The sequence below is a fragment of the Helianthus annuus genome, chromosome 7, assembly GCF_002127325.2.
Source record: "Helianthus annuus cultivar XRQ/B chromosome 7, HanXRQr2.0-SUNRISE, whole genome shotgun sequence".
In the NCBI taxonomy this organism is placed as follows: Eukaryota; Viridiplantae; Streptophyta; class Magnoliopsida; order Asterales; family Asteraceae; genus Helianthus; species Helianthus annuus.
In genome coordinates this window covers 69,734,328-69,762,232 of record NC_035439.2, presented here as the reverse complement: position 1 = coordinate 69,762,232, position 27,905 = coordinate 69,734,328, and the positions used below count along the sequence as shown (strand labels likewise).

General features: G+C 38.7%; 3 protein-coding genes, 1 long non-coding RNA gene and 1 pseudogene across 4 annotated transcripts; 1 reads left to right on the top strand and 4 right to left on the bottom strand.

The window, feature by feature from the left end:
• The window catches only part of LOC110919451, a 100,346-nt pseudogene extending 91,648 nt beyond the window's left edge, over window positions 1-8,698 (bottom strand).
• Window positions 8,699-8,930: 232 nt separating this feature from the next.
• Window positions 8,931-9,633, bottom strand: LOC110916643 (histone H2AX). Its single transcript, XM_022161346.2, has 2 exons — window positions 9,355-9,633; window positions 8,931-9,267 (listed from the first exon to the last, which is right to left on the bottom strand). Exons 1-2 carry the CDS (start codon window positions 9,559-9,561, stop codon window positions 9,046-9,048), a joined length of 429 nt encoding a protein of 142 aa, XP_022017038.1. The 5' UTR covers window positions 9,562-9,633; the 3' UTR covers window positions 8,931-9,045.
• Window positions 9,634-12,210: 2,577 nt separating this feature from the next.
• On the top strand, window positions 12,211-13,371 carry LOC110916644. The gene is made up of 2 exons (XR_002579895.2): window positions 12,211-12,612; window positions 12,731-13,371. It is a non-coding gene; the product is annotated as an uncharacterized LOC110916644 (long non-coding RNA).
• A 2,518-nt stretch (window positions 13,372-15,889) lies between these two features.
• LOC118480529 (protein ALP1-like) lies at window positions 15,890-17,317 on the bottom strand. The gene is made up of 2 exons (XM_035975482.1): window positions 17,118-17,317; window positions 15,890-17,027 (listed from the first exon to the last, which is right to left on the bottom strand). The coding sequence occupies exons 1-2, from the start codon at window positions 17,314-17,316 to the stop codon at window positions 15,904-15,906; spliced, it is 1,323 nt and encodes a 440-aa protein (XP_035831375.1). The 5' UTR covers window position 17,317; the 3' UTR covers window positions 15,890-15,903.
• A 508-nt stretch (window positions 17,318-17,825) lies between these two features.
• LOC110916642 lies at window positions 17,826-22,293 on the bottom strand. Its single transcript, XM_022161345.2, has 7 exons — window positions 21,915-22,293; window positions 20,672-20,890; window positions 19,574-19,660; window positions 19,344-19,490; window positions 19,044-19,070; window positions 18,529-18,624; window positions 17,826-18,340 (listed from the first exon to the last, which is right to left on the bottom strand). Exons 1-7 carry the CDS (start codon window positions 22,176-22,178, stop codon window positions 18,140-18,142), a joined length of 1,041 nt encoding a protein of 346 aa, XP_022017037.1. The 5' UTR covers window positions 22,179-22,293; the 3' UTR covers window positions 17,826-18,139.
• Between the last annotated feature and the right edge of the window lie 5,612 nt (window positions 22,294-27,905).

Below are 27,905 nucleotides of genomic sequence, written 5' to 3'. Positions count from 1 at the left end.
CAATCAATCGAGCGGATGCCTTCACCATCAACAATCAAGGAGATGCAAAAATTGGCTGGACGGCTAGCAGGACTAAACCGTTTCCTAGCCAGTCATGCAGCAAAGTCATTTCCGTTTATCAAAACACTCCACAATTGCATAAAGAAAAGACAATTTCAGTGGACTCCGGAAGCCGAGAGCGCATTCCGAGAGATGAAAGATTGTCTCATAAGACTGCCAACATTGACGGCGCCAGTGAAAGGAGAACCCCTAGTGTTATATCTGTCAGCATCTGATACAGCAGTTGGAGCAGTACTGCTCATAGACCGCCAAGGTGTTCAAACACCAGTTTACTATGTGTCTCGCACTTTGAATGATCCAGAAACGCGGTACGCCATAATGGAAAAAGTAGTTCTGGCATTGATCCATGCATCAAGACGGCTGCGCAGCTACTTCGCCAACCACGTCATTCATGTACTAATAAATTACAACATCGGCAACATCCTCGCAAGGCCCGAGATATCCGGAAGGTTAGCAAAGTGGGCTATAGAGCTGGGAGGTCACAATGTGGTTTTCAGACCAAGACCAGCAATCAAGGGCCAGGTGTTGGCAGATTTCATGACAGAAGTAACTGACGATAAAGATAGGGAGTGCAAGGCGATGGAGAAAGCTGAAGGGCAACATGCAGAAGAGCCATGGCTACTGTACATAGACGGCGCGTCCAATGAAGATGGCGCAGGCGCAGGACTTAGGCTGGTAAGTCCAGAGAAACACGAATTCACGTACGCCATCAGGCTAGACTTCAAAAGCACGAATAATGAAGCTGAATACGAAGCTTTTCTTGTCGGTTTGAGATTGGCAATCAAGATGGGAGTCAAACACATTGAGGCGCATGTGGACTCCATGTTAGTAGCCGGGCAAATCAATGGCCAGTACGACGCCAAAGGAGACGTGATGGCGCTCTACTTGAATCAAGCAAAAACATTGCTGCAAAACTTCTATTCCTACAAGGTGCACCACATCAATCGGAGCGAGAATAAACCAGCAGACGCATTAAGTAAACTCGCATCCACAAGTTTCCAGCACCTGGCCAAGGATGTGCGCATTGAAGTTTTGAGCAACCCGTCGGTACCACTAAGAGAAGTGAGCGTTATTCAATTGGGAACAACGTCGTGGATGACTCCGATAATCATGTATCTCCAATCTGGAATACTCCCAGAGAACAAAGCCGAGGCAAGAAAAGTGCAATACAAATCCGAACACTACCAGATGGTCGACGGAATATTGCATCGAAAATCCTATTTAGGGCCGTTGTTGAGATGCGTCGACCCAGAAGATGCAAACTACCTAATCCGAGAAGTACACGAGGGTATCTGCGGCATTCATGCTGGCCCGAGGATGGTAGTAGCCAAAGTCATGAACGTCGGATACTACTGGCCCGGAATGCATCTAGACGCAGTGAAAATCTTGAGAAAATGCAGTGGCTGCCAAAGGCACGGCCAAAAAACGATGGGCCCTAAAAACGAACTGGTCCCAGTAACAACGGCGTGGCCGTTTCAACAGTGGGGGATTGATATGGTTGGCCCTTTTCCAGAAGCCCCGGGCGCAGTGAAATTTATAATAGTCGCAGTCGACTATTTCACAAAATGGGTAGAAGCAAAGGCACTCGCGTCAACCACATCTACCGTAGTTAGAAGGTTCATTGGGAGCAGATCATATGTCGTTTCGGGCTGCCACTAAGAATTGTCACCGACAATGGGACAAATTTTGCTGCCGACGATCTCCAACGCTGGTTCAAAGAGCTGTACATCGAGCATGCCTTTTCTTCGGTCGCACCCCCACAAGGAAACGGTCAATTGTGGGCCCATAGAACAATGCCAAAGACGAGCAACGGAGAAACACCGTTCAGCCTAGTCTATGGGTCCAAAGTTGTGATACCAGCAGAGATTGGCCTCCCATCCCCAAGAATGCTCTCCATGAACATGATTAACAATGAAGAAAAAAGAAAGCTAGATCTAGACCTTCTAGAAGAGAGAAGGGAGATAGCGGCAATCAACGAGGCAAAGTACAAGACCAAGTTGGAAAAATATTACAACAGCAAGGTCTGCATCTGCACGTTTAACCCCGGCGATTACGTCCTAAGGGACAACAAGGCGTCTAACGCCGAAAAACCGGGCAAATTAGCTCCCAAGTGGGAGGGACTACGTTGTAGACGAAGTTTTGGGAAAATGAGCGTACAAGCTACGCACATTGGAAAACAAAGAAGTTCCAAGAACCTGGAACGCCCAGCAATTAAAAAAATGCTATATGTAAACGGTCAAAGTTTTTACGTACTTGTAATGGCCGCACGCCAACACATTTAACAGTAATACAAGAAGTGTCTGGTTACTCTATCTCATGTGGATTTGTCACAACTGCATATATTACTTTGGGCATACACGAAAACATCAATAGCTCGACATTAGGAAACGTTGTAGAACTCCAAGGCTTATCACAACCAAGTGCACAGCCGGGTCAAAAACACAACCAAAGCGTAAAAAACGCCAAATAAAAACTTCGTGCCCACATAAACACGAAAGAATCGATAACATGGTAAATAAACATTGTAAGACCCCCAAAGCTGAACACAGTTGGGTCAACACAATAACCTGTAACTCGATCACTTCGTACACACGAACCAAACCATGCGCGCAAACGACAGAACAAACGTTGTAACTAACAACGCGTGACCTGTCAGCGCCATCATTCATTCGTGATACCTAATCAAATTAATTACACATGCACATATTGCAACGATAATAAATTCACAACAAACAAGGGAGAAAAACGAAATATTAACATAAACCATGACAAATATAACAAAATGTTAAACAGACGATAATTATAAGTTGAATTGTTCACGAGATTGTCAGTTGATTACAAGGCCATCCAAGACCATACACGGCACGCAGGCCGGAATTATTCAATCTTGATGGCTAGGTCCAGCACCCCCAGCCCCAGGACCTTCCTCACCAAGTGCTTTTTTCAGAAATGCAACAGCGTCAGCCTTCCGGGACAACTTTTCAACAGCTTTTACAATACCAAATTCAACAAACTCATACTCGCGGCATTTAGCAGCATACTTACCAGAACAGTCTTCCTTGTACAATTCCAATTGGTAATCTTTTTCATTACTCACCGCAGCAGCTCTGCCATTGCTGTAGCCTTCCCTCCGACCGCTATTATAAGCGGCTGACCCAACTCAAACATGTAATTGGCAAGCTCATGAGATTTCACAATACGCTCAGAAATCTACAAGAAGCATATAGAAACATAAGAAAAGCAATAAATACAAAACAAAAATGAACATGTATAAAGGAAAGTACCAAAGGCACCGCGCGACTGAGGAGCCATTTGCAATCAGCAAAAATCTCCTCAGTAAGAAGCTCAGAAGCTTTACACTCCGCAACCTTCTTCTCACCAAATTCCTCCAACCTAGCTATACGCTGAAGATACTCTTCTTCCCTTTTCTCAGACGCAACTCGCGCTTGCTCAGATTCCTCACTAATTTTCTTCTTTTCCTCAGATAACCTAACAATAGCATCGCGCTGAGATTGCATTTCTGCATTAGTACGTTCGCAAGCAGTCTCCCAATCCTTTTGCTTTTGAGCATTGACCTGCTTCTCCTGCGCAGGCTTTTGCTCAGCATCTGAAACCCTCCACAACAAACCCTTCTTCTCAGCATTAAACTTCTCCCTCTCCTCAGCAAATGCCTTCTTCTCATTTTCAAACTCAAGAGTCTCCTCCCCCATTAGCTTCCATTCCCGAACAATCTCCTGGGAGGTGGCAAAGAAGTTAACCCCAGCATAAACGTGAACATCTAAGAGATCAAACCGGTTACGCCTTTTCTGGAACAACCTCTCAGCAGGGGGGAGGGACAAGTTGAAGAACTCTTGGCAGTTGGCATGATCATTCATCCGAGAACCCTCGGTTAAATGCCATCGAGGAGCATGCGGCAAATCATCACATGCTGGGTTATGAGTATCCCAGGACCCAGCTTGGACGTTTTCAAACTCATGACCATGAGGAACCCCAGAGGTGGCACCACCACCAGGAGCCGGATGACGTCTGGTATAGATGGTCTGACGATGCGTAGTCTCGCTAGACTCCGCTTCCATTTCAACACCCTTACCTCGACCGTCACCGCCAACGTCACCAGCACCACCAGCGCCACCACATTCTCCTACCTGTTCTACTTCCACAGGAATTTGTTTCTCCTTCTCAACCGGAGCTTCAGGTGGAGTGGACAAACCAAAAGTCCTTGAGGGTGGAGAAGTAGGGGGAGTAATCTGGGAAATATCAAACCTACGACAAGCCTTACCCGGCTTCACACCTGCTGCAATACAGACAACACAATCAGAAAAAAGCAAGAAAAGGACAATCTGAGGAAACAAACGAGAAAATCTTGTACCTCCAGAACTAGAAGCCTCAAAAAAATTTTCCAACAAGTTCCCATGCGTGGCAGTAAAAACCCCAAGATCAATCTCAGACTCCGAGGGTGCATCTAAGGCAGTAGAGTTGGGGGTTGGAAACTGGGCACCCCACTCCGGAAGGAAACCCATCTCTCTCACCAAGTTCTGAAACTCTTCCTCTTTCCAACTTATCACATCCTGATCAGGGCCCGGAGAATCCTTACCCTTATTCCTTCTCTTCTTCGACGAAGGATTGGCTCCAGACATATTGCAAGAAGATGAAACAGAACTTAGACGAAGGGGAGAGGTAGAAAAGAACGAGAGAAAACTGGTGTTTAAATTTTGAAAAGTGAAAAGAAGGAAGAGAAACGCCATGTATTTATACCCATCGCATTTAATGCGATGGGTAGTGAACCGTCAGGAAGACAGAAAGATGACCAACCGGGAAGTGACACGTCACAAGGAAGAGAAACCGTCACCTCTTTTTTCAGAAAAGTAGGCGGTGCACACCTGACAAAGTGGAAAAAAGCAACTGACAACACTGAAAAGGCGAATTGTTCACCTCTGACAAGACAGGGACACTAGACAGTCACATCAGTTGTCTTCATTCCAAGAAGGGAAACTTTCTTTCAAGTTACCAACATAACATGCGCCATGCGTCCAGTTGGCTCAACTTTGAAAAGTTACCAACATACCATGCGCCATGCGTCCAGTTGGCTCAACTTGGAAAAGTTAGCAACACACCATGCGCCATGCGTCCAGTTGGCTCAACTTTGAAAAATTACCAACATACCATGCGCCATGCCTCCAGTTGGCTCAACTTGGAAAAGTTACCAACACACCATGCGCCATGCGTCCAGTTGGCTCAACTTTGAAAAATTACCAACATACCATGCGCCATGCGTCCAGTTGGCTCAACTTTGAAAAGTTACCAACACACCATGCGCCATGCGTCCAGTTGGCTCAACTTTAAAAAGTTACTAGCACGCCATGCGTCATGCATCCAGTTGGCTCAACTCTTTCAAGTCACCAACACGGCGTGCGCCGCACACCCGCTCGGATCAACAGCGCAGGATAAGCAACATGCATCAAACAGAAACCACTTACTTAAAAGTCCAGAATCCCTCCTAGACGATCAACTCAACTAGAAGGCACACTGGACTGGGGGGACTTGAAGAGGTATGGTCCCAATTCTTTGCCTACATGGCAAGGACCACACCACTTTTTCATCCAACATGGCGCTTACATCAGCAAGAACATCCAGAAACTTCCAGAAGCTTCTGGAAGACGTCAAGGTGGCACCAAGAGATGCTCCTCCCGACAAGAAGGACAACACGTGTCACCAGTCACCAAGCGCCATGTGGACCTGCAACGAGTCTAAGGAGCATACCGGCAGCGGCGGTACGACGTCTCCAACATAGACGAACAAGGGCGCGCCACGTGTACCACTACCCTGACCGCAACAGAGGAGACCAAGAGGATATTCCCCTTGGTCGGACAGCTGGCGCCCCATAGCAGCTGGCAAAGTTGCTCCTCCCTCCTTCACCCTCCGACTATAAATAGGACCCTTCATCATTCAGGTTGATTCTATTCTACCCTCCATACTCCCACACTATACACATACTGTTTTCTTCCTCTGAACAGTACTTATTCTCACGTCGGAGTCTGGTTAAGAAGGAAACCCCCATATTCCCCTCTTAACGAGCTAACGGTGTTGCTGTTTTGCAGGAACATAGCCATTCGACGAGCAGAGAAGAAGACTGAACCCACATAAGAGACAATCCCACAGATTAACCTTAGTGTTAACCTGTGTTTCATCAGGGATGTAATCTATTGTTAACCAATGGGGGACAGATGTCACAGTAGGAGCGCATGTGAATGAAACTTCAGTGACTTTTGACTCATTTAATCTGCTTGACCCGTTTAATCAAAACTTTTATACATGTTACCAGTAACGCACAAAATGAATTGACCCGTTTTAACACGAATAGGTTGAAATTGCCACCTTCAACCTTTAGTATTGGATTTTAGCTCGTAGATACCTGTATGGGCTTGGCTCAATTAGCCTTGTTGGATTTTACCACCTTAAGTACCGCTGATTATATGGTATACATTAATTACTATATCTCATGAAATATGTGTAGTCTAGTAGTTAAATATTAAACATACCGTTGCTGTCACTCTTCCTTCGCTTATCTGCACTGCACATACAAAGTATTGACAATTTGAAGGTCGACTAAATAAATTACAAAGCTTGAATTTAGGAAGTGCAGTAAGAAGAGTGAAACAAGAAAGCTTGCTTACTTACTTGTTCAGTAAACTCAAAATCAGTGAAAACCGTGCCAGCTTGAACGTTGAGTGATCCTTCCCTCTGAGAAGCTTCCAAACTTAACTTGATAAAGTATATCCCTTGGGAAGTATTCCGAGCATATACGCAATCAAGAAATGCCCAGCTTCATGCTACAACAAATAAATCTTACAACTGGTTATAACAACCAGTTTAAGCAGTCAGATATACTTTATCTTTCCAATCACCATATTAAATAGCATCTTTGTTTGGGGTGAGATTCAGGTCTTTTCATTTAAAAGACGAATATTATGTTGGCTTTAAAACTTTTAAATACGACCTACAAACTCAAAAGATGATATCAATACTGCTCATTGTATGACACAAAGTTTCATAACGAAAGACCAAAACCAATCTAGATACCCAAGAGAAACATGTGGCATAAATGCACAACATATTTAAACAGCATATACCCCAAAAGAAAAAAAACAAGAGGGCAAGGGGGGCTAGCATTTAAGAAAATTTTCAGATTTTTGTGACATGTGGAAGTCCCTTGTTCGATAAAGAGCAATAGTTTCTCCGTTTTCATTTTTTATAGCTTAAATAAACCAGGTGTAGAGAAATGAAGTTACATGTAATTGTATTTATTTTTATCAAATAAAGGAATTCGCAGTGTTTTGGTTTCATTTCCCCCTACCAAGCAAGCATCTATGCATAGGGAGACAGCACACAATAGAACAAAGAAGTTTTGGGATACATACCAAGTCCAGCGTCCATATGAAAAAGAGTGGCAATGAGATATATAAGATCTCTTCTGGGCCAAAATCAAAGGCAATCCAAGCAGATATGAATGAGGAGATTTCTTTCTATGGCACCAAGGGTGTTGTCCTTTGGTGCTAAAAGAGATCAAGTGTCTATGCCATTCAGTTTTAGCTCATTTAAGGTGTATAATCTTTGTGGTACCTGTATTCAAGTTATGAAGATTTTCAACTGTACAAAGTGAAAAGCATATTGTTACTGAAGGTTATATTCATCTACAACATATATAGCAAAGTCACATACAATAGAACAAATTTATAGATATCTTTTGGGCATTTGATTAAATAGGTTAACAGTATGATTGTTCATTCAGTTTTAAGATATAACGGAGGCTAATTTACAGATATCTTTTTAGTGTCAATACACAAACCCTTGTTTAGACTATGGGGTATGGGGCAGGGGTTGGATAGAAACGCCCAACTCACCACCCCGGGTGGGCTTGGGTTTGGGCGTGGCCCCTTGGGCGGAAGTTTAAGGCCAGGCGTGGGGCGGGGCTACCACATGACATGGCGGAACCTCATTGGCCAAGAGCACTAGCCCTTTGAAATTGGTTTTTTTCCACGCCACACCATACCCCTTTGAAATTGGCTTTTGGTTTTGGGTGTCCGATAGTCCACGTGTCGCACCATGCCCCCAACCCACGCCCCACCATACCCCACGGTCTTGTATCTTCTACTCTATGAACATAAAAATAGAAGGTAGTTGATAATCTAGGAATAATTTAACCTGTTGAGCAGCACCAAAGGCTTTGAGGCCTCCTGGTTTAGACTGCAAATCTTTGATCCAAGCAAGGACTTAAAAAACAAAAACGAGTTTCGAGGCGTTTTCCCTTCGCCTCAAGAGGCGTAAGCCTCAAGGCGAACTGAGGCGTAAGCCAGACGCAGAATTAAAAAAATCAATATAAAAATTATATATCTTATAAAAATAATAATACTAACTAAATTCATCATCAAAATCATCAAAAACACTCATAAATTGCTTGAAATAAATTTAAAAATTATATATCATACATGAAGCTTGAGTGGTGAAACTCTATTTCCATCTGTTTTATTTGAATTCAACACTTACTAGTCGTTGGGACATTGCCTAACCTGATACAGATCATCTGGTTTGAAAGAAGCATGTTCTGTTTTAGACTCAGTTTCCTTTCAATAACTTTCATAATCACAATTTACCCGTTCAAGCAATGACCAGCTTGAACTACACAATGATCAACATTCAACAACAGACCAACTCTAGATCGATGCAACTAAGACCAAGAAAACTTAAAAAAACTTAATCAAGTAAACACAAGGTCAATAAACTATAATCATGATTGCAGGTTCATCACAATCAAAGTAAGTGTAATAGCACGATGCAATGTATCGGAAGATGATTAATTCGAGAGAATGAAATTTGCAAACAAAAAAAAAGAACTATTATAATAAAAATGCATTCATCCTACAACCCCAAACACCAACACTCTATTCCAAAAACCATATCATACATGAAACAATATATCCATATTACTTAGAACTCTTGAGAAGCAGAACCGATCTCTCCCTTGTCCTTCCCTGCTTTCTTAGGAAGCAGAGTGGAATGAATGTTGGGAAGAACACCACCATTTGCAATAGTCACTGATCCCAACAGTTTACTCAATTCTTCATCGTTCCTCACCGCTAACTGTATGTGCCTTGGAACGACTCTGCTCTTCTTGTTGTCCCTCGCTGCATTCCCAGCCAACTCCAACACCTACATCATCAATTAAACCATTATAATAAATACTCTTTCCTTCCACTGTCAAATCAAACAAAACAAAAACACAAACTGAAAATATACCTCAGCGGCCAGATACTCGAGAACGGCGGAGAGGTAGACCGGAGCTCCGGCGCCGACACGTTGTGCATAACGTCCAGCCTTTAGAAACCTAGCGATTCTACCGACGGGGAACTGAAGACCGGCTTTCGAAGATCTTGAAACGGACTTTGAAGCCTTTGGTTTGCCTCTACCGCCTTTCTTTGCTGCTGCATCGGATTTTCCCGCCATTTTGCTAAACCCCTAATTTCAATTTCAATTTCAATTTCAGTTTCAATTTGGAGAAAGGGTGATGATGTTGAGAGAGTGATGGGGGTTTTGTATTTGTAGTGGGAAGGGTTTGATTTTGATTGGTGCGCTTGGACTCACGGGGATTGCCAGCGTGGCACTTCGATTTGTGTTTCCGCGGGTGTCGTTCAAAGTTTCGATACCGCCCTCGAACACGTTTACTTTGTTTTTTTTTTTTTTTTTTAAGGTATGAATTATTCACAAATGTCTGAAGGTTTAGCATACGTTGTCTTAACCGGGTATGTGCTAAAGAGCTCACTCGCACAATAGATCCTCAATTTAAACAACTCAATGAGAAACCCCTGTCTCACAGACTCAAACTTGAGACCTGGAGGGGAAAACTCATCCGGACCCACCATAGGTGAAACTTAAATACCTGTGTCCATCACTAGAGCACTAGTAATGGGTTTCTTTATAAATTGACAATGGCATGAATGAATACGTTTGTTAAATTATAAGTATTTTCACATACTTTAGCTCTAAAACGAGAGTAAATTGCACAAAACATCCTTTAAGTTTCATCAAACTTGCAGGTTTCAGTCTTTATGTTTAAAACTTGCTAAAAACACCCTTCACGTTTATTTTTGTTGCTGGTTCAACTCTTTACAACTAACTAAGTTAATTTCATCAGTTATATTCCCTCACATACATAACATGTGAGGGTATATTCGTAATTTTGGTTGATATTCTTATAAAGCCGAGGATTAATGAATTGCTACTTGAGTACTTCCTTTGTAGCTCATCAATATTTATTGAATATTGAGTGCATTAATATCAACACTAACTTGTTTCAATGATCTATTTTGTCAAGATTTTATTTGAACCGATATCAGTGGCGAAACTAGAAGAAAAACTCAGGGGTATCTCAAAAAGCTTTTACCTAGACCTATCTCTTAGAATTCAAAGGCTCTATGCAGCTAGTAAAAATGGGTCCTTAAATTCTTCTTTTACCTAGGTCATCCATGAGAATTCGAGAGCCCTTAGCGGCCCTATGCGACTAGTATATATATATATATACTTACTAGGTTACAGACTTGTGTATCATACAATATAAATAAAAATTATTAAACAATTAGTAATAAGAGTTAGAAATTATAATATGATGTTTTGAGATAAGATAAGACACAATTGAAATTATGTATTAAATAAAAAAACATTAAACAGTTAGTAATAAGATTTAAATATTTTTTACAAGTTTTATAAATAATATTTAGTTTGTGATAAAAAATTCTTTACAACAAAAAGAATCAAAACTCGGTGTCCTTTAATATCTACTAAAGCATGTAGTTTTATATGATTTTTCAATATTAAAAATTCTAGATTTTAGTATGAATATCTTTATCTTTAATTTCATTATATAATCGTAGTTTAAAAAATTTCTTAATCGTATATCCATAGAAACATATAGATTAAACATTCAAATTTTCTTCTTGTTTATATAATATTTCTTTACATTTACAAAAATCTATTAAATCATATATTTCAAAAGAACTATTTTAATGTTTTTTGTATATTATTTACACCTTTAACTTGTTAAAAAAACCACCGTACAGTGAAAAAGAAAATAAACTAAATGGTTAAAGTTTTGACTAAAAAATTCTATTAAATATATATTTCAAAAGAACTATTTTCATGTTTTTTCTATATTATTTACACTTTTAACTTGTTAAAAAAACCATCGTACAGTGAAAAAGAAAATACACTAAATGGTTAAAGTTTTAACTAATCGTGACTTTTGTCTTTTCTAGATTTAGTGTTTTCTTTTCATTCATTGTCACAACTCCCAAGTCCCACCTCTTATTATTATATTGTTAAATATTAATAATAGTTCATCTTCATCATTCTTGTATGAGTATGACGATGCAACTTTACAAGTTTCCATTATGATAAGTTTTCCTTTCAATCGACCATGAAACTTCATTCTATTTTATCTTCACACACTCAGGGGTATCCTAACGTTTGTTTATAGGTATCCCCGTAAATAAAACAGAGATTAAAAAAAAGACATTGCACTACGCCAAGAAAGTTGAGGGGTATCCCGGGCTACCCCTCGCCAACATACAGATCCGCCCCTGACCGAGATGGAAAGGAAAAGAATCAAAAGTGAAAGAACTTGCAAATTGTAACAATCGTACTTTTTTCGTTCGTTATAATTTTGTACTTTCATTTTCAAATCTTGTAATCGATGACGTTTGGATTAATAAAAATCATATGATATGTTTACATATATTTTCTATATCATTATACACCATTATGTATGCTTACATATGCTTAACATTGAGTTTTCAGCCAAAAAAAACCCTTAAACAAACTTCGGAGACCAAATTGTAACTTTTTGAAAACCGTCCCTCCCGCGCCATGCGGAGTAGCTCATGCTCTTCTCCACGACGCGCAAGAGCCTACAATCGGAATTTTTGTCTTTCCCTCTCCGTGACACGCGGGGGAGACACATTTCTAGCAGAAAGCGTCTAACTACGTATTAAATGCTTTTCACCTAACTTCTAACCACTTTTAACATTTAATCTAACCTAACCCAAATTTTCCCTATAAATACAACACCCCTTTTCCCTTTACACACTCCGGATTCAAATCCAAATCCTCTTTAATTTCTGCATTTTTTAAGAACGTCTAAAGTCAAAACCGAAAGGTTTGACTTCCAAAATTTATTCCTCTCTTGCATTTTCAGTTTAGCTCTTGTTTATACTTCTCATCATAACAAAGCATCATTTCTGGATTCTTTTAACTTTATGCATGGTCTTGACCATTATAACCTTCTAACTCTAACAATACTTCCAACCCTTTACCAAACCAAAACACCAATTTTGGTAGTTCTTATGTTACGGTTGGGACTTGTGTACCTACATGACCTAACAACTTACATTTATGTCTTTAATCCATTCTTCATGTTTATGCATTATTTGACCCGTTTAGGACAAAATCGCCAAAAACAAACCAAGACTCCAAACTAGCCAAATGTTTGGATGCTTTGTTAAGGTAGGCACATGTAGTGTGATACGTGGTCGAAAGTCTAATGTTATACGTATTTAAGTTTGTGTTTTTACACGAATCTGAGTTTCAGTTGATCTACTTTGATATAATTTGTGTTTTATAGGTATAACAGAGTTTAAGGAGCATTTCGGGAGCTTTACGGGACATTGGGATGAGGCTAGGCCAATGGGGAGCAAAAACGAGGGAAACGGGCAAAAAAATCAGCTCGCCGCGTCGGCGACGACCAATGGCCACCGCCGACGCATCTTGCGTCGGTAGAAACCTACATAGACATAAATAATCAACATTAACACACACATTGCGTCACCGATGGGCGACATAAATTCTTACGTCGACTTCCCCCTTTTGACTTGTTTGACCGAGATTTTTTTGATATATTACGAGTTTTGAACGTGAATTGAAGTTACAACTTGTTCTTGGGGCCAAAACACTTTGCAAAACACACATACAATCATCAACTATCATCATCATTGATCCAATCAACCCAAATTTATTGCACTTTTTGCAACTTTAGTTCTTCGACTTTGTTTCAATCCTCATTTTGACAATTTTGGTCCCTCTCCTTCCACAAATCGGAATTATACGGAGAGTTTGAACACGTGCCGCTTCATAATTCGATGAAAATATCCAGGATGTTACACTGAATTAGGGCTAAAGGACATAAGTGCAAGAGTTTGGAAATATCGAGTACGTTTTTTGTACTTTTTGAAGACAAATAACACACTTTGCAATCTAGTTTCAACATAAAGGATGATTTTTGTAATTTTCTCTTATTGATAAGAACGTGTTAAATTGAATTCACGATCCATGTTCTTGAATTAAATGATTTAACAATTTTTTTATTTGAACTATGCTATGCTATTCGATCCAAATTGCGAAATAATGTTGACTAAGTTTGAGCCAAGCTACCTCGACTCGGTATTTCTAACCAAGCATGAAATTGGGCTTGCTCGCTTCCAACTTGCGGCTCGATGAGTTGGCTCATTTTTCTCGGTTTTGATGATTTTGTATAAAAGACTCAAATAACAAGTTAACTACAATCTAATATTGTACAAGTCTTAAATTATCACCAAACTACCAACATACAAGAAAATGACTCAACGACCAAGTTACTCAAGCCAAATCAAGTAATCAACCCCAAGCCAAATAGCTCGAACTATGCCCCGACAGTTATGTGAGTCAGCAATCTCGAGCCATATCCGTTTTAGTTTTTAACGAGATAATATTCGAACAACCCTATACACTATGCTCCTACATATCATTTTACAATATAACTCCACGCACGTACACACGCATATATAGGGCTTGGTTATATTGAAAAAAGCAAGGATTATATGCCCAACTTTTCATTATTTTTCAAAATTTAAAAAATCTAGGTAACAAACTCACAAAATCCTGTTGCACTATAACATGGGATAAACAAATTGTTCTGGGTGATCGTAGAAGTAAGACATGCAATTTAAAAATCTTGACCTATCGTTTTATACACCCCGTTAAACACGCTTTAAAAGAACAAAAAAAAAAAGAAATATAACAATACTAGTAGAGGGTTCAAATGAGAAGAATTTTTTTGTAAGAAGAAAAAAGAAGAATTTTCAACCAATAAGAATGCTTCATTTAACTTCATTTAATATTTGCATTTAATTTTAATATAAGAGTATATTGGTAAACTTACATAAATCATTAATTTGTATTATTTCTCTTTAATAACTAACTAAATTAAATTTGTAACTCGTTTTTCAAAATATATACTTTTTCCAAATTAAAAAAAAAAACAACTTAATTTAAAGTGTAGAATAAATTACTAGTTGTGTAGGATAAATTACGAGTTGTATAGGATATATTTCGAGGTGTGTAGGATAAATTTCGGCTTTGTAGGATAAAATTCTATAATGTGTAGATATATGTAGGAAAATTTTGATATGTATAGGTTTTGTAGATTATATGTTGAATAATTAATGATTAGTTGACTAATTAATTAAGAGAGAAAAATTAATGATATGAGTTATAAATGAAATAGTATTTACTAATATGTCATTTCTTCTTTTTCTTCTCACATTAAATTTCTTCTTAAACGAACCTTCCCCAACAATACTATACAAAGAGAAAAAAGATGCTCGATTTTATATCTTATGAAAAGTTAAATATGATTAGAAAAACTGGTAGAACTGAAAACTTATATAGGCTTAGAAAAACTGATGAAACTAGGCAGAAGTCAAGAGTGGTGGGATATTCCCATTTTGCCCTTCCCAGGATTACATGACTCCAGTCCCCATGTCACCACAGTCATCCTATCCCTTGATTAGACTACATGGTATGGTGATGGACCATCCTTGGAGGATGATCCGCCACGTAGGCGACACTAGGGGTGTGCATGGGTCGGTTTGGGTCGGTTTCGACCAAAAACCATAACCATAACCGCGATGTCGGTTATTGGATAACCATAACCATAACCGATCGGTTATGGTGGTTATGGTTATTCGATTTTGATGGTTATAGCGGGTCGGTTATGGGTGGTTAACCGTGTATTTAGCTTAGCTAAAAATAACTTAATTATTTTAACATGGAATAAATTGTTATTGCATATTTGTATATATTAGTATATTACATAGTATTAAAAAATACATATAATCTATAATATTAATACCAATTATTATCGAATATTCAAATAAACATTCCACCAAAACCACAAAATGATATAAAAAACCAATAAGAACTAAAATTCTTCAGTCAAAAACATCAAATATTAAAAATATGGTGAAAAGTCCTAAATCCTACAAAAATTTATTACATGTTGGTTCGGTTCGGTTATGGTGGGTATGGAAAAAATGATAACCATAACCGACCCGCTACTTTCGGTTTTCAAAAAAACCATTAACCGACCCACCGGTTTTTTATTTGGTTCGGTTTTTTCGGTTCGGTTTTGTCGGTTAATTCGGTTATGGTTCGGTTAATTCGGTTTTTTGCACACCCCTAGGCGACACATCATAGTCCTCCCAAGGATGGATCATCCTCCAAAACTAAGGGGCATGGGAGGATGGTCCTAGTCATCATCCTCCACCACTTTTATATTTTTTTTATTTTTTTAAATCTTCAACTTTTTTTAAACATTTAACAAATAAAGTAATAAAATATTTTAATTAATATTATAAAACATTACATAAACATAAAAAAAAAAATTAAACTTAAAAAAATAAACTAAAAAAAACATAAACTTAAAAACCTAAAGTTAAAAAAAAAAAACTTAAAAATATCCTAACATATTAAAATAAGCTACTAGTCGTCGTCTTCCATGTGGTGGGCGGGTTCGTTTTGAGCGTTGTTCCAAATATACTCCACCAAGTCCGCTTGTAGGTTGTGATGTGTGTACTCGTTACGTAGAGCGAAGGCGTTCAAATCTTGTTGTTCCTCACTAACTGGAACAGAATTTCCAGTAGACGCGTTTTCGTCGTAATCGCATATCGCTCTCCCTTCGTCTTCAATGATCATGTTATGAAGGATGATACAAGCGTACATAATGTGTCGTAACCTCCTTGGTGTTTGCGAACATGCTGGAATAGAAATGATGTGCCATTTTTTTTGTAGAACACCAAAAGCCCGTTCAATATCTTTTCTTGCGCCCTCTTGAAACTTTGCAAACTTTTTCCTTTTGTCGTCGGTCGGGTGCGGGACAGTTTTAACAATTGTCGAGTACGTTGGGTATATCCCATCGGCTAGGTAGTAACCTCGCTTGTACTCCACCCCTGAAACCGTAAAGCTTGTGTCTGGACCTGTACCCGCCACTACATCATCAAAAATCTGTGACTGGTATATGATGTTGAGGTCGTTGAGTGACCCGGGTAGACCAAAAAAAGCATGCCATATCCAGAGATCCTGTGACGCAACAGCCTCTAGAATGATAGTCGGATGTCCCTGATCTCCCCTAGTATACTGACCTTGCCATGCAACCGGGCAGTTCTGCCACTGCCAGTGCATGCAATCAATGCTCCCGAGCATTCCTGGGAAACCATGTCTCTGTTCGTGTGCCTGATATAATTTTTGAACGTCGTTTGCGTTCGGTTTCCGCAGGTATCGCTTGCTATACAATTTGACAACCCATTGGCAAAACTTGTACAAACATCGACGTGCGGTTCTTTTAGACATCCTAATGTACTCGTCTAATGCATCTGGTGCGTAACCGTACGCAAGTTGGCGAATGGCCGACGTACATTTTTGTAAATTACTGAAACCCCTTTGCCCTCTAGCATCGTTTCGCAATGTAAAAAACGGATCAGACTGGGCCATGTCGCCTGCAATACGTAAGAACAGTTGACGACTCATGCGGAAACGACGTCGAAAAATCTCGGCTGGGTACACGGGTTCGTCGGCAAAATAATCGGCTACTAGTTTATCGTGGCCGGCTATAAATTTAGAACAAAACATAAATGAAATGAATTAAAACATACATTTTAAAATCTACATAAAACATAAGGAAAAAAAAAATAAAATACCTTCTTGGTCTCGGTTATATTTTGCTCGTCTGGTTAGCGGTTGGGACGACCCTTCAGCGGCCGCCATGAACACCTGAGCCGCGTTCATAATCATGTTGTGCATAATAACATCCTCTTCCGAAGATGATGAATACCACTCGGACGAAGACGATGAAGACATAGAAGAAATTGAAGAAATGGAAGAAACGGGTGAAGCCATGATAATTTTTTAGCGAGAGATGGGGTGGTAGCGGGTAAAAAATGGTAAATATGATGACTTTTTATAAAAAGGGAAGAGTGGTTTATAAAATGTGAGAGAGATGGGGTGGTAGTGGGTGAAAAGTTGTGAAAATTGGGGTTAAAGATGTGAATATTTATAAAAATGGAAGTGAAATGGGTGTATTTTTAAATTATAGCCGTTGGGAATTTTTTTTTTTTTATTAATTTCAAACGGTCAAATGTTGGGGGGCCCACCATATTCGCATCGTCGCCAACGTCTAGATTCAGACGGAGAGGACGGGGACGGTAGGGGGCGGCACGGTGTTTGGACCGTCGCCGACCCGCGACGGGCCGGGGCCGACCCCCATACCGCGTAGCCTTACCCTTGGATCAAAGATTGATAATTTCTTCTCCCCCTTTTTAGGATTTTGCTTTTTTATATTTGATAATCTCCCTATGTACCTAAATCTACATTTATATCTGTATCTATTAATGTTTTAACATCTTATAGGTTATTGTATGATACATTCACATATATATATATATATAATCATTCAACATACGTATTGTATGTACATGTTAAAAGATCCAAGTCAGTAATGGCGTTGAGTTTAGATGGTTGCAGGACAAGATAATGAGAGACGAGACACACTGAGAGATGGAGGCGATGCAGCAACGGTTAGGATATGGAGCCTGGCAAGCCGCCCTGTTTCCGTCTGTGTTATACGATATCCCTTCCTACAAGTATGATTTAGCAGTAGCTTTGTTCCAGCAGCAGACTTATCAAATATAGGAAACAGGACAACTTGTGAAGAACGAGTGCATCAAATATCGGTTTCATCGATGTTTTTCTCTATAACATCAATGCAAGACCCCACGGATTTCCCCTCCGACATGGCTTTAGCAAGAAGGGTGCGTGCTTGTTCGTGGCGGCGCAGGATTAAGATAGTGTTTAGTACAGCCCATCTCACCTGAGAATCCGCTTTCTTTTGAGTGAATCCCAAGCTTCTCAGCAACCCATCCAGCTAAATCAGGGTCGAACACATTTAGCAAAACGGGTCAACCTCGCATTGACGTAAATTATAAATTTTCATGAAAACTGTTCTATTTGCCATAGTATAAGGTTAAATAAACATATTTCATTTTAAATTCCCGGAAAAAAAAAAGTTACTATAAAATTTTAAATAAAACAAATATGAAAGTCCGTGTTTACCGTGTTAACATCAGAAAGGCCTCCTTCGGCATAACCGTAAAGAAGATATTCAGTTGCAACTCCTGCTAATGCGATACATGAGAACTTGTTCAACATCTGTAAAGCATTTGTTTATTTTCAGAAGATAGGCTCATCAATAGGAAACAAAGTATGAAATTGGGATGCAATCTATTGTTAACCAATGGAGGACAGATGTCACAGTATGAGTCCATTTGAATGAAACTTACGTGACTTTTGACTCGTTTAATCTGCTTGACCCATTTAATCAAAACTTTCAGACAAGTTACCAGTAACGCACAAAACACATTGACCCGTTTCGATACGAACAGGTTGAAATTGCCACCTTCAACCTTTCGTATTGGATTTTAGCTCATAGATACTTGTATGGGCTTGGCTCAATTAGCCTTGTTGAATTTTACCACGTTAAGCACTACTGATTATATGGTATATAACTATATATTAGTTGCTATATCTCATGAAATATGTGTAATCTAGTGGTTAGTTTTTAAACATACCGTTGCTGTCACTCTTCCTTGGCTTATCTGCACATACAAAGTTGCACATTAAAGGCCGAGTCTACATATATAAGAATCAGGATCCATCATTTTCATATAATCATATACCTCTGTCCCGAAACTCTTACGTTTAACGTAAGAGTGTCAACTGTTTTTTTCATGTTCAACGTTGACTGGGTTGTGTATATGATTAGAATAAGTTTGATGGTATAACGTATTGACAATTTCGAGGTCGACTAAATAAATTACGAAACTCGAATTTTGGAAGTGCAATAAGAAGAACAAAACAAGAAAGCTTACTTGTTCAGTAAACTCAAAATCAACAAAAACGGTGCCTGCTTGAACATTGAGTGATCCTTCTCTCTGAAAAGCTTCCAAACTTGATAAAGTATATCCCTTGGGAAGTATTCCTAGCATATACGCAATCAAGAAATGCCCAGCTTCATGCTACAACAAATAAATCTTACAACTGGTTAGTTATAACAACCCATGACACTACATGTTTTAAGAGACAAAAGGTGATGTCTTACTTGAATAACTCGGTTATGATACTTTTGACTAATGTTATGACCGATTGTATCAAGTACCAGGCTGCCAAATCCTCCAGCGAAAGCGACCTACAACCAATCATTTTCCATAATACTTTCCAATTGATATCACATGCTTAAAATGTACAGAAGTTTAGTTCACTTTGAGAAGAAAGCATGATGTGTAACAAGTCTCCCTATTATCATTTTTTTGCTTGAATAATTCATTAGCCATTTTCGATACCATTTTGTTTTATTCATTCCTGCTTAGAACTGAAAAGAGCAACAGTTTGTAAAGTCAGAAAATTTTTCAAGGGTCAGCATGAAATGAGGTTTATGTGCACACACATAGATGCTTAGTTTTATGTTACCAGATAACGAACTCATGAATTTACTAATGGTAAAAATAAAATATACAAGAAACAAAAAACAATCACTCCGCATTAAAACTTTTGAATAACACAACATATACCACAAAAAAACAAGAGAACACTATTTTTAAGAAAAACAGATTACATGTAACTAAAAATGATGCGCGAATGTCTGCGAGAAACAGAAGGGAGCAACAATGAAAAAAGCAAAACCAACAATGATACCCGGGTTTCCAAATCACAAAGAAGGCAGGGGGGGCTAGCATTTAATATCTATCCATTCTCCCCTTAGGGTACATGTTACAACAGACAAGGTTTAAAAAAAGGAAACGAATTTCGAGGTGTGATCCCCTCGCCTCACGAGGCGCAAGCCTCGAGGCGAACCGAGGCGTAAGCCTGTGGCGGCATTGAAAAATAAATATAAAAATTATATATCTTATAAAATTAATAATACTAACTAAATTCATCAAAATCATCAAAAACACACATAAATAACATAAATTGCTTGAAATTGACATAAAAAGTCAAAAACATCAAAAACAAATATTAGAAACCCCTGAGGCGCATCTGAGGCGCAACCTTTTTAGCGCCTCAGCCTCTCTGAGGCGCACATACACTAGAAGCCCCCTGAGGCACACCTCAGAATCGTTTTTTTGGCGTTTTGCCTTGAGGCACGCCTCAACCGTTTTTTAAAACCATGACAACAGATAATAGAATTTGGGCTACATACCGTGTCCAGCGTCCAGAGGAAAAAGAGTGGCAATGTGATATATAAGAGCTCTTCCGGGCCAAAATCAAAGGCATTCCAAGCAGAAATGAAGCCTAACAAAGCAGCAATGAGAAGATTTCTTTCTATGGCACCAAGGGTGGTGTCCTTTGGTGCTAGAATAGATGAAGTCTCTATGCTGTTCAGTTTTAGTTCGTCTAAGCTGTATAACCTTTGTGGAACCTGCATTAATCAGTCATTGATCCCTACACTTTGGCTTTAATTCTAATAAAGAAAATCTAAACAGATTTTGTTGCAAAGTTTGAATATTACTTGGAATTACATGTACTTGCTCAACATTTTATTCTTCAAATATTGACTAAAAACTACTTTGTTGCAAAGTTTGGCACATATCTTTTGGGCCTGTTAGCTTTAATAAAAGCTTATTTGCAGATAGCTTTTTAGACCACCCGTAGTGGTGCCTTTTCCGGCGTTTTCCCCCCCAAACACGCCCGTCCCCCACCCCATGGCGTTTTCCGGTGTTATTTCGCAAAACCCCCCTCCAGCGTGATTTGAAACACGCTCAAATGTGCCTCTTTTCAAATTGTTTGGCCAATGAGATTATTCCATGTCAAATACAGTTAATTTTAAATTAAAAAAAAAACAAGAAAATAATAATTGGGTAATCATTGATGGGGCATTATTTGGGCATTATCCCACTAGGCCCATTTGTGAAAAATGCCCATAATGCCCCTTTGCTGACTGGGATGACACGTGTCGCGTACAATGTCCATGGGTGGGGGCATTATTCATGTGTACCACTACACATGGCCTTAGACCATGTGTAGTGGGGCATTATGGGGGCATTATTTTCAAAAAAAACGCCCACTCCCCCATTACATAGGGCATTATGGGGCATTATTTTTGAAAAAAAATTGCTTGGGCATTATAATTAAAACGCCTAAATTGGAAGAAGGAAGGTTTGACTGGGTTTGACCCACCAATGAGAAAATAGTTTGCCTTTTTTTTTTGTTTAATGATTGGAAGGGGCATTATTATTCCCACTACGCCAATTTTGCAATAACGCCCCATGCTGACTGGAATGACACGTGTCAGATAATGCCCCATGGTGGGGCATTATTTTTCTACACCGGCTGGTCTTAGTGTGAATACACAAAACGAACCCAGCCCTTGTTTATTTATATCTGCTACTCTATGAACATAAAAATAGAAGGTAGTTGATAATGAATGAATAATAATAATTAACCTGTCGAGCAGCACCAAAGGCTTTGAGGCCTCCTGGTTTAGAGTGAGAATCTTTAACAAGAGAGAGTGCAGCTCTGTCATCACCTTTACTAAGCTCTTTGTCCACTTGTTCCAGTAATTCCCCACTTACAACAGCACTATCTGCTGATGATGCTAAGGTCTTTAGTTTATGATGAATTCTACACCTTGAATTTGAAGTTTTTGTATCCCACCTCAAAGTCCATTGTGGTGGGCATATGGTGCTTAACACAAGACCACCATTCATAACCCTAACAGTTTGTGAGAAACCTCAAGAATTTGTGAAAAAAGTTGCCCTACTCATAACTGGGCGGGTGAGACCACTTGTATCTCCTTCCTTCACACAATTTTCATGGATTTTTCTTTCGCTTTTCTAAGGCCATGTGTATATGTGTATGGGGCTTGGGTTGGGGTGTGGGTTGGGGTAAAACGCCCAAACCACCACCTTAGGTGGGCTTGGGTTGGGGCTTGGCTTTCAAGCCGGGCGTGTGGCGGTATGGCCATGCTAGCTGGCTGCCTCAATTCGCTCACCCGCCACATCATAGCGGAGTTTCAAATTTTGAATTTAAAATTCAAACGGTTGGGGGAAGGCGTTCGACAAGATCGACCTTTTTGAAATTTATTTAACGCTCTAGATTTGTTATTTTGTACTTTTTAGAAATTATGTAATTTTTAGGATTATGTAATTTTAAATTTTAATGAAGTTGTAGGTTTTTTTTATAAATTTTTTGTATTTTTTTTAATATTCTGCCACTGGTGCACCCAACCCAAACCCAACCCACGCTCTGCGGACACGTAACCAGGCGGTGAGGGGCTCCCATTCCACGTGTCAATAAATGCCCTAACCCAAGCTCAACCCAAGCTCCACCATACCCCATGATCTAAATAAAAGGTTTACTTGTTACACAGAGGTTTTTTCTTTTTCTTTTTCTTTTTTTTATCAATGGAAAATTTATTTATCAAAATGGGTGTATTTTAAAAACTTTATGGGATAAAATTAATTTCTATTTATAAAAGGTTTTTTTTAATTCTGTTATTAACCTTTTTTTAAATGTTCTTCAATAGAAACATTTTTATTATTTCATAAATATCTATACTATATTATAATGCATGAGGGAATGATATTTTAAAATACCTATAAAGTAAGAACTTTTCCCCCTTTATTTATAGAAAGACCCCTAAAATGAGGATAATTTGGTCTTTTAAACACTATTTATTTTTCAGCCCCTAAACTTATTACACTTAAATCCCTGAGATTTTAACAAAATTATAGATAATTAGTTACAATTCACCCCTCCACAACAAACTTATAATTTTTTACGTATTCTTGACATATCTTATAAACTATACTGTTTAAAAAAAAATCCAAATATAGTATGACGAGCTACACATTTTTGTTGACGTTTCGGTAGTTATCTTGTTCAATATCGACGCACGGATTAAAGGGTACAAGTCGATAATGTTTTAATGTACAAGTAATTAATACTTGTGGTCTAATGCGCCTAATCTACAAAGATGGACTCCATCTATGCAAACAAACCCAAAAAGAATTAAAAGTACCGTAACATAAAATGAAGATATTATGTGTTACATTTTATTTTATTAAAACTGTCAAATATCTATACGTAGATATATCTTATAAAAACTTAAAACTAACCACAACAAACTTTCTAAATAAATGGGTGGTAAATCTAAAATTAAACTATAATGCATTTCTATAATTACTATTATAAATACATAGCAGGACACCTCTATATCTATTGCTAAATACATATCAGTTTTAACGAAACTATGTGCTATTCTTCATTCAATCGTAACTCGATCCTTTCCTTTGCAGTTTTAGCATGTTCCATTCTTTCATCTTCACTCAAATTTGCGTACTCATGTACTTCTTTCTCCAACTTAGATCGCACTTCTTTCTCCAACTTAGATCGCAGTGAGTTTACGTCACTTAACAAGATTTTTTATAAGTACTTTATTCGCAAGTCACATAGTTCTTTCGATTGATCTATCAACACCTCCCCCATGATGTCTCGCTCTGGCGATAGCCCGTAGTTCCATTCACGCACGCTTGTCCCTAGTGAACAGAAATACAAATCAAATTAGCGTACATGCCCGTTTCAACTTTAATAATTAATCTATAATTACAATAACACCTTTAAAAGTCTCCATATAATGCATGACGAATATTCCACAATCAACGCCGTTATACAATGTTTGCCACGAGAACTTCAGACTAACTGGTGATGTTGATCGTAGTTTTTTAGCGATTACAGGCGAGTGGTTTTTGACATACGAGCAGAATGCATTGATCTGTAAAATTTACGACGTCAAATGGGGTTTTTTAAAAGTTATAGATATTGTATGTCAACTATTATTTTACTGTTAGTGTTCTTACAACTTTTTCTACGTAGTCGCTGTATCGTATATTGATAGGGACATCACCCTCGATATTGTCGATCACCAATATTTGGTATTGTGCTAGATTGAAGAACACTAGAATGTAGTGTTTATTGTACAGCACCGGCACGAATACCATTTGGAAGTTTCTGATGTCCATGCTATCTGTCTGGCCTAATATTGCTTCCATCCCGCCACAGAACTTCGAGATTCTGTGTTCCTCGGTCCCTTCAAAATCAGTTGTCACCTGTTTTATAATAAATCACAGATTTAAGTTGATTTAAGTTCCTCGGTCCCTTCGATATTTTGACGATATTCAAAAACTGATTTGTATTGTTACATGGTGTTGTAGTGTTGTAAGTTGGCTTAGTTTTATAAAGGCATGTGGTCCTAGTTTCATTACATATGATGGTTGAATGCAGTCTATTGTGTTATAAATAATTTTTTTCTTTTATTTAAACTGCTATGTAGTTTTACACATTATTACATAGTGTTATATGCTTATCCTATGTTTTACTTAGTGATTTTTAATCTACCAGCTTGTTATATAGTGTTATATAGCTGTTCTAAATTATTTATAGTGTTATAGTGTTATATTATGTAATATACTGTTCTTATAGTGTTATAAAAGTTGTTTTAGAGTGCTATTTAGTTATACACATTGTTACATTGTGTACTATTTTTTTGGTGTTGTAGTGTTATATTCTGTCCTACATTATCAAATAGTGTTTATAAAGTGTGAAAAGTGCCTTACCAACATTCCGGCATTGCAAAACAGCCTCGCGGGGGTATCAGGTGCCCTTAACCGCTCCTCGTAGTTAAGGACTGCAGCCCATGCTGATATAACTTCTGCATCCAAGCATAATTCCGGGTATATCGTCTCAAACGACCCTTTCAAAATCGAGACACCTGCTTGGCAATCGAATATAACATCCCTACGTAATAACACGAAATACAATCATTAATTCACAAGGAGATTCGTTCAATTATTTAATTTTTGAATGTTGTTGATACTTACCATTTGTTTCCTGTTGTGCTGAGTATACAGCTAGCCAATGCAGCTTCCAATTGATTCCGTTTATCTGTTAATGAAACCACATGCTGCACGTACGGTGACCTCAGCGCATCCGGAAGATTGGTGTTTCTTTTTGGCCTCCGGAGTTTATATTGCAATAAGGCATTTCCTTCATTTTCAGTGTCTGGAATACTTGACGTTGTTGCGACGTTGTCCAGTTCACTTTGCAAGTTTACTGGTTGGATGCCCTCAGCTTTCGATTGTGTGCCTGGGTGTCGTACGGGTTGTATTACAGATATCAGTTGTTCCACTTCTGCGCCAAATGATGAAGTCATGGGCGAGAAAGAAGATTGATTACCTTGAGTCAACAGCCCAGTGTTTTTGACAGGTGTGGGGGGTTTTTCTGACACAACATCGCCTTCCTCATCATCCACAACGTCCTTCAGATGTTTCCGGACCGTCACAATCCATGACGCTTTCCTACTCAATAGCATGTCACTGTTTGGGTGCAAACATAAAGCTTCCGTCAATGTAATTTTGACCTTCTCAATGCAATCGTCAAATTCCTTAAATGCATCATCCAGAATTTGCGCATGATCCTGTTAACCAAATTATATAGTGACATCCAAACCGTTGTCAGATGTATATAATTATAAATAGGTATGATATCATACCAAACGTTAAAAAGGTTATCAAGTCCTGTACCTCTTCACTTTCTTTTTCTTTCTGTGAGTAGACGGGCGGCGTCCCATACTGTGATACCATTGGGACCCGAAACTCGCTGTCTGCCCCAACTACAAACCGCAACTCCTGTGTACTTTTCTGCGACAACAGATAATCTTTGCAATGTTTGTATATTCCCAGGTGGTCGTCGTCCCTTCATCGTACGGTCCATAGTCTTCCTTGCCCCCATCCACATTGTCTTCCGCACTTTTTTCAGCTGCCGTTTCAACTTTTTTAGTGTTGGTGGATGATGATTTTTTGTCTTCAGGTATCTTCTTAACCTTTTCACTCCTCGGCTTATCTTCATCTACATGAATTTTAGGTATCATTGGGGTGTTATGCTTTAGGTGGTCTGCCCAAAGTGTGTCGTCAAGCTTTCCGAGCAGTTCGTCGAGCATCGCATCATGTATCAACTCAATCGGTTTTGATCCTTTCTTATCACACTTCAAAACATCCATACGCTCGTACGCGTATGCAGCCTGCACATATAAGCATTCAATTTTTAGAATTATGTAGCCATGTAAAGGGTTATGCATGCTGATTGTAGTCTTTTATATAGTGAACTGTTTGTAAAGGTAGTGTTTTACAAGTGATTGTAGTGTTTTACATAGTGAACTGTCTGTAAATGTAGTGTTTTATAAGTGATTTTAGTGTTTTATATGCTTTTACATACAGTATATCAAATGTATTGTTCCAAACAGACTTGTTGTAATCTATTACATGTGACTGTAGTGTTTTACATAATGACATAGTGAAATAGTGTTTTAAAAGACTTAATGGTTTTGTATGCAATGTAGTTGATGTAACCAATTTTCTGTTGTTATATAAGTGTTGTGGTGTTTTATGCATGTAGTTTTTTATAAGTGATTGTAGTGTTTTATATGGTTTTACATACAATATATCAAATGTAGTGTTCCAAACAGACTTGTTGTAATATATTACATGTGACTGTAGTGTTTTACATAGTGATATATTGAAATAGTGTTTTAAAAGACTTCAATGGTTTTGTATGCAATGCAGCTGATGTAACCAATTTTATGTTGTTATATAAAGTGTTGTGGTGTTTTATGCACGTAGTGTTTTAGTCTCATATGAGGAACAATAGAGTAGAGTCACATACTGCTAGTAACACGATCGGGCCTCTAAAAGGGTCAGTCCTCTTCCGGTTCCATGCATTCGCCGTGCGTTCTAAACAGGTTATCATGTAGCTGCTCCAATCAAAGCTCGATATTTTAACATTTCGGTCCACGCATCCCAAGAATCGCTGATTAACTGTGTTGCATGCGCTTATCTCCCCAAGCACAGTATTATACAACACCAATCAGTTCAATTCAAACACCCGGTCACTTGAAGTGTCTGAAACCATCATGCCATTCAGCCCGACTGGCGACACTTTAGTATAATCATTGAACCGGTCCCTCCATCCTCTCACAACTGGATTGTTGTCCCTTGCTCTTATTTTTTCTACAATCTTTATACCCCCGTTTGGTATTCCGAATATTTTATTCACCAAACTTGCTGTGATCCGTAGACGGGTTTCACCAAAGTTCAACACTCCTGCGTTGTCATCATAGTTGCTTGACAACCAATATGCAAGCCGCGTCAGTACATGTCGTATGTTGAAATTCAGCAATGTACCAAATCCCATTTCTATGACCTTCTTTTTTGTGGTTTATTCAAGTTGTTGACCAATGTAACAAGGTTCTCCGAAGACGTCTTCAGTTTAATTTTTGGCCCGGTGAAGGGCTCATATTTTTTTGATGGAAATGACGCCGGTGGTCTCGTCGACTTCCTCCTAGCCGCTGTTGACTTACGTCTTGTTACGACGACTGGTTG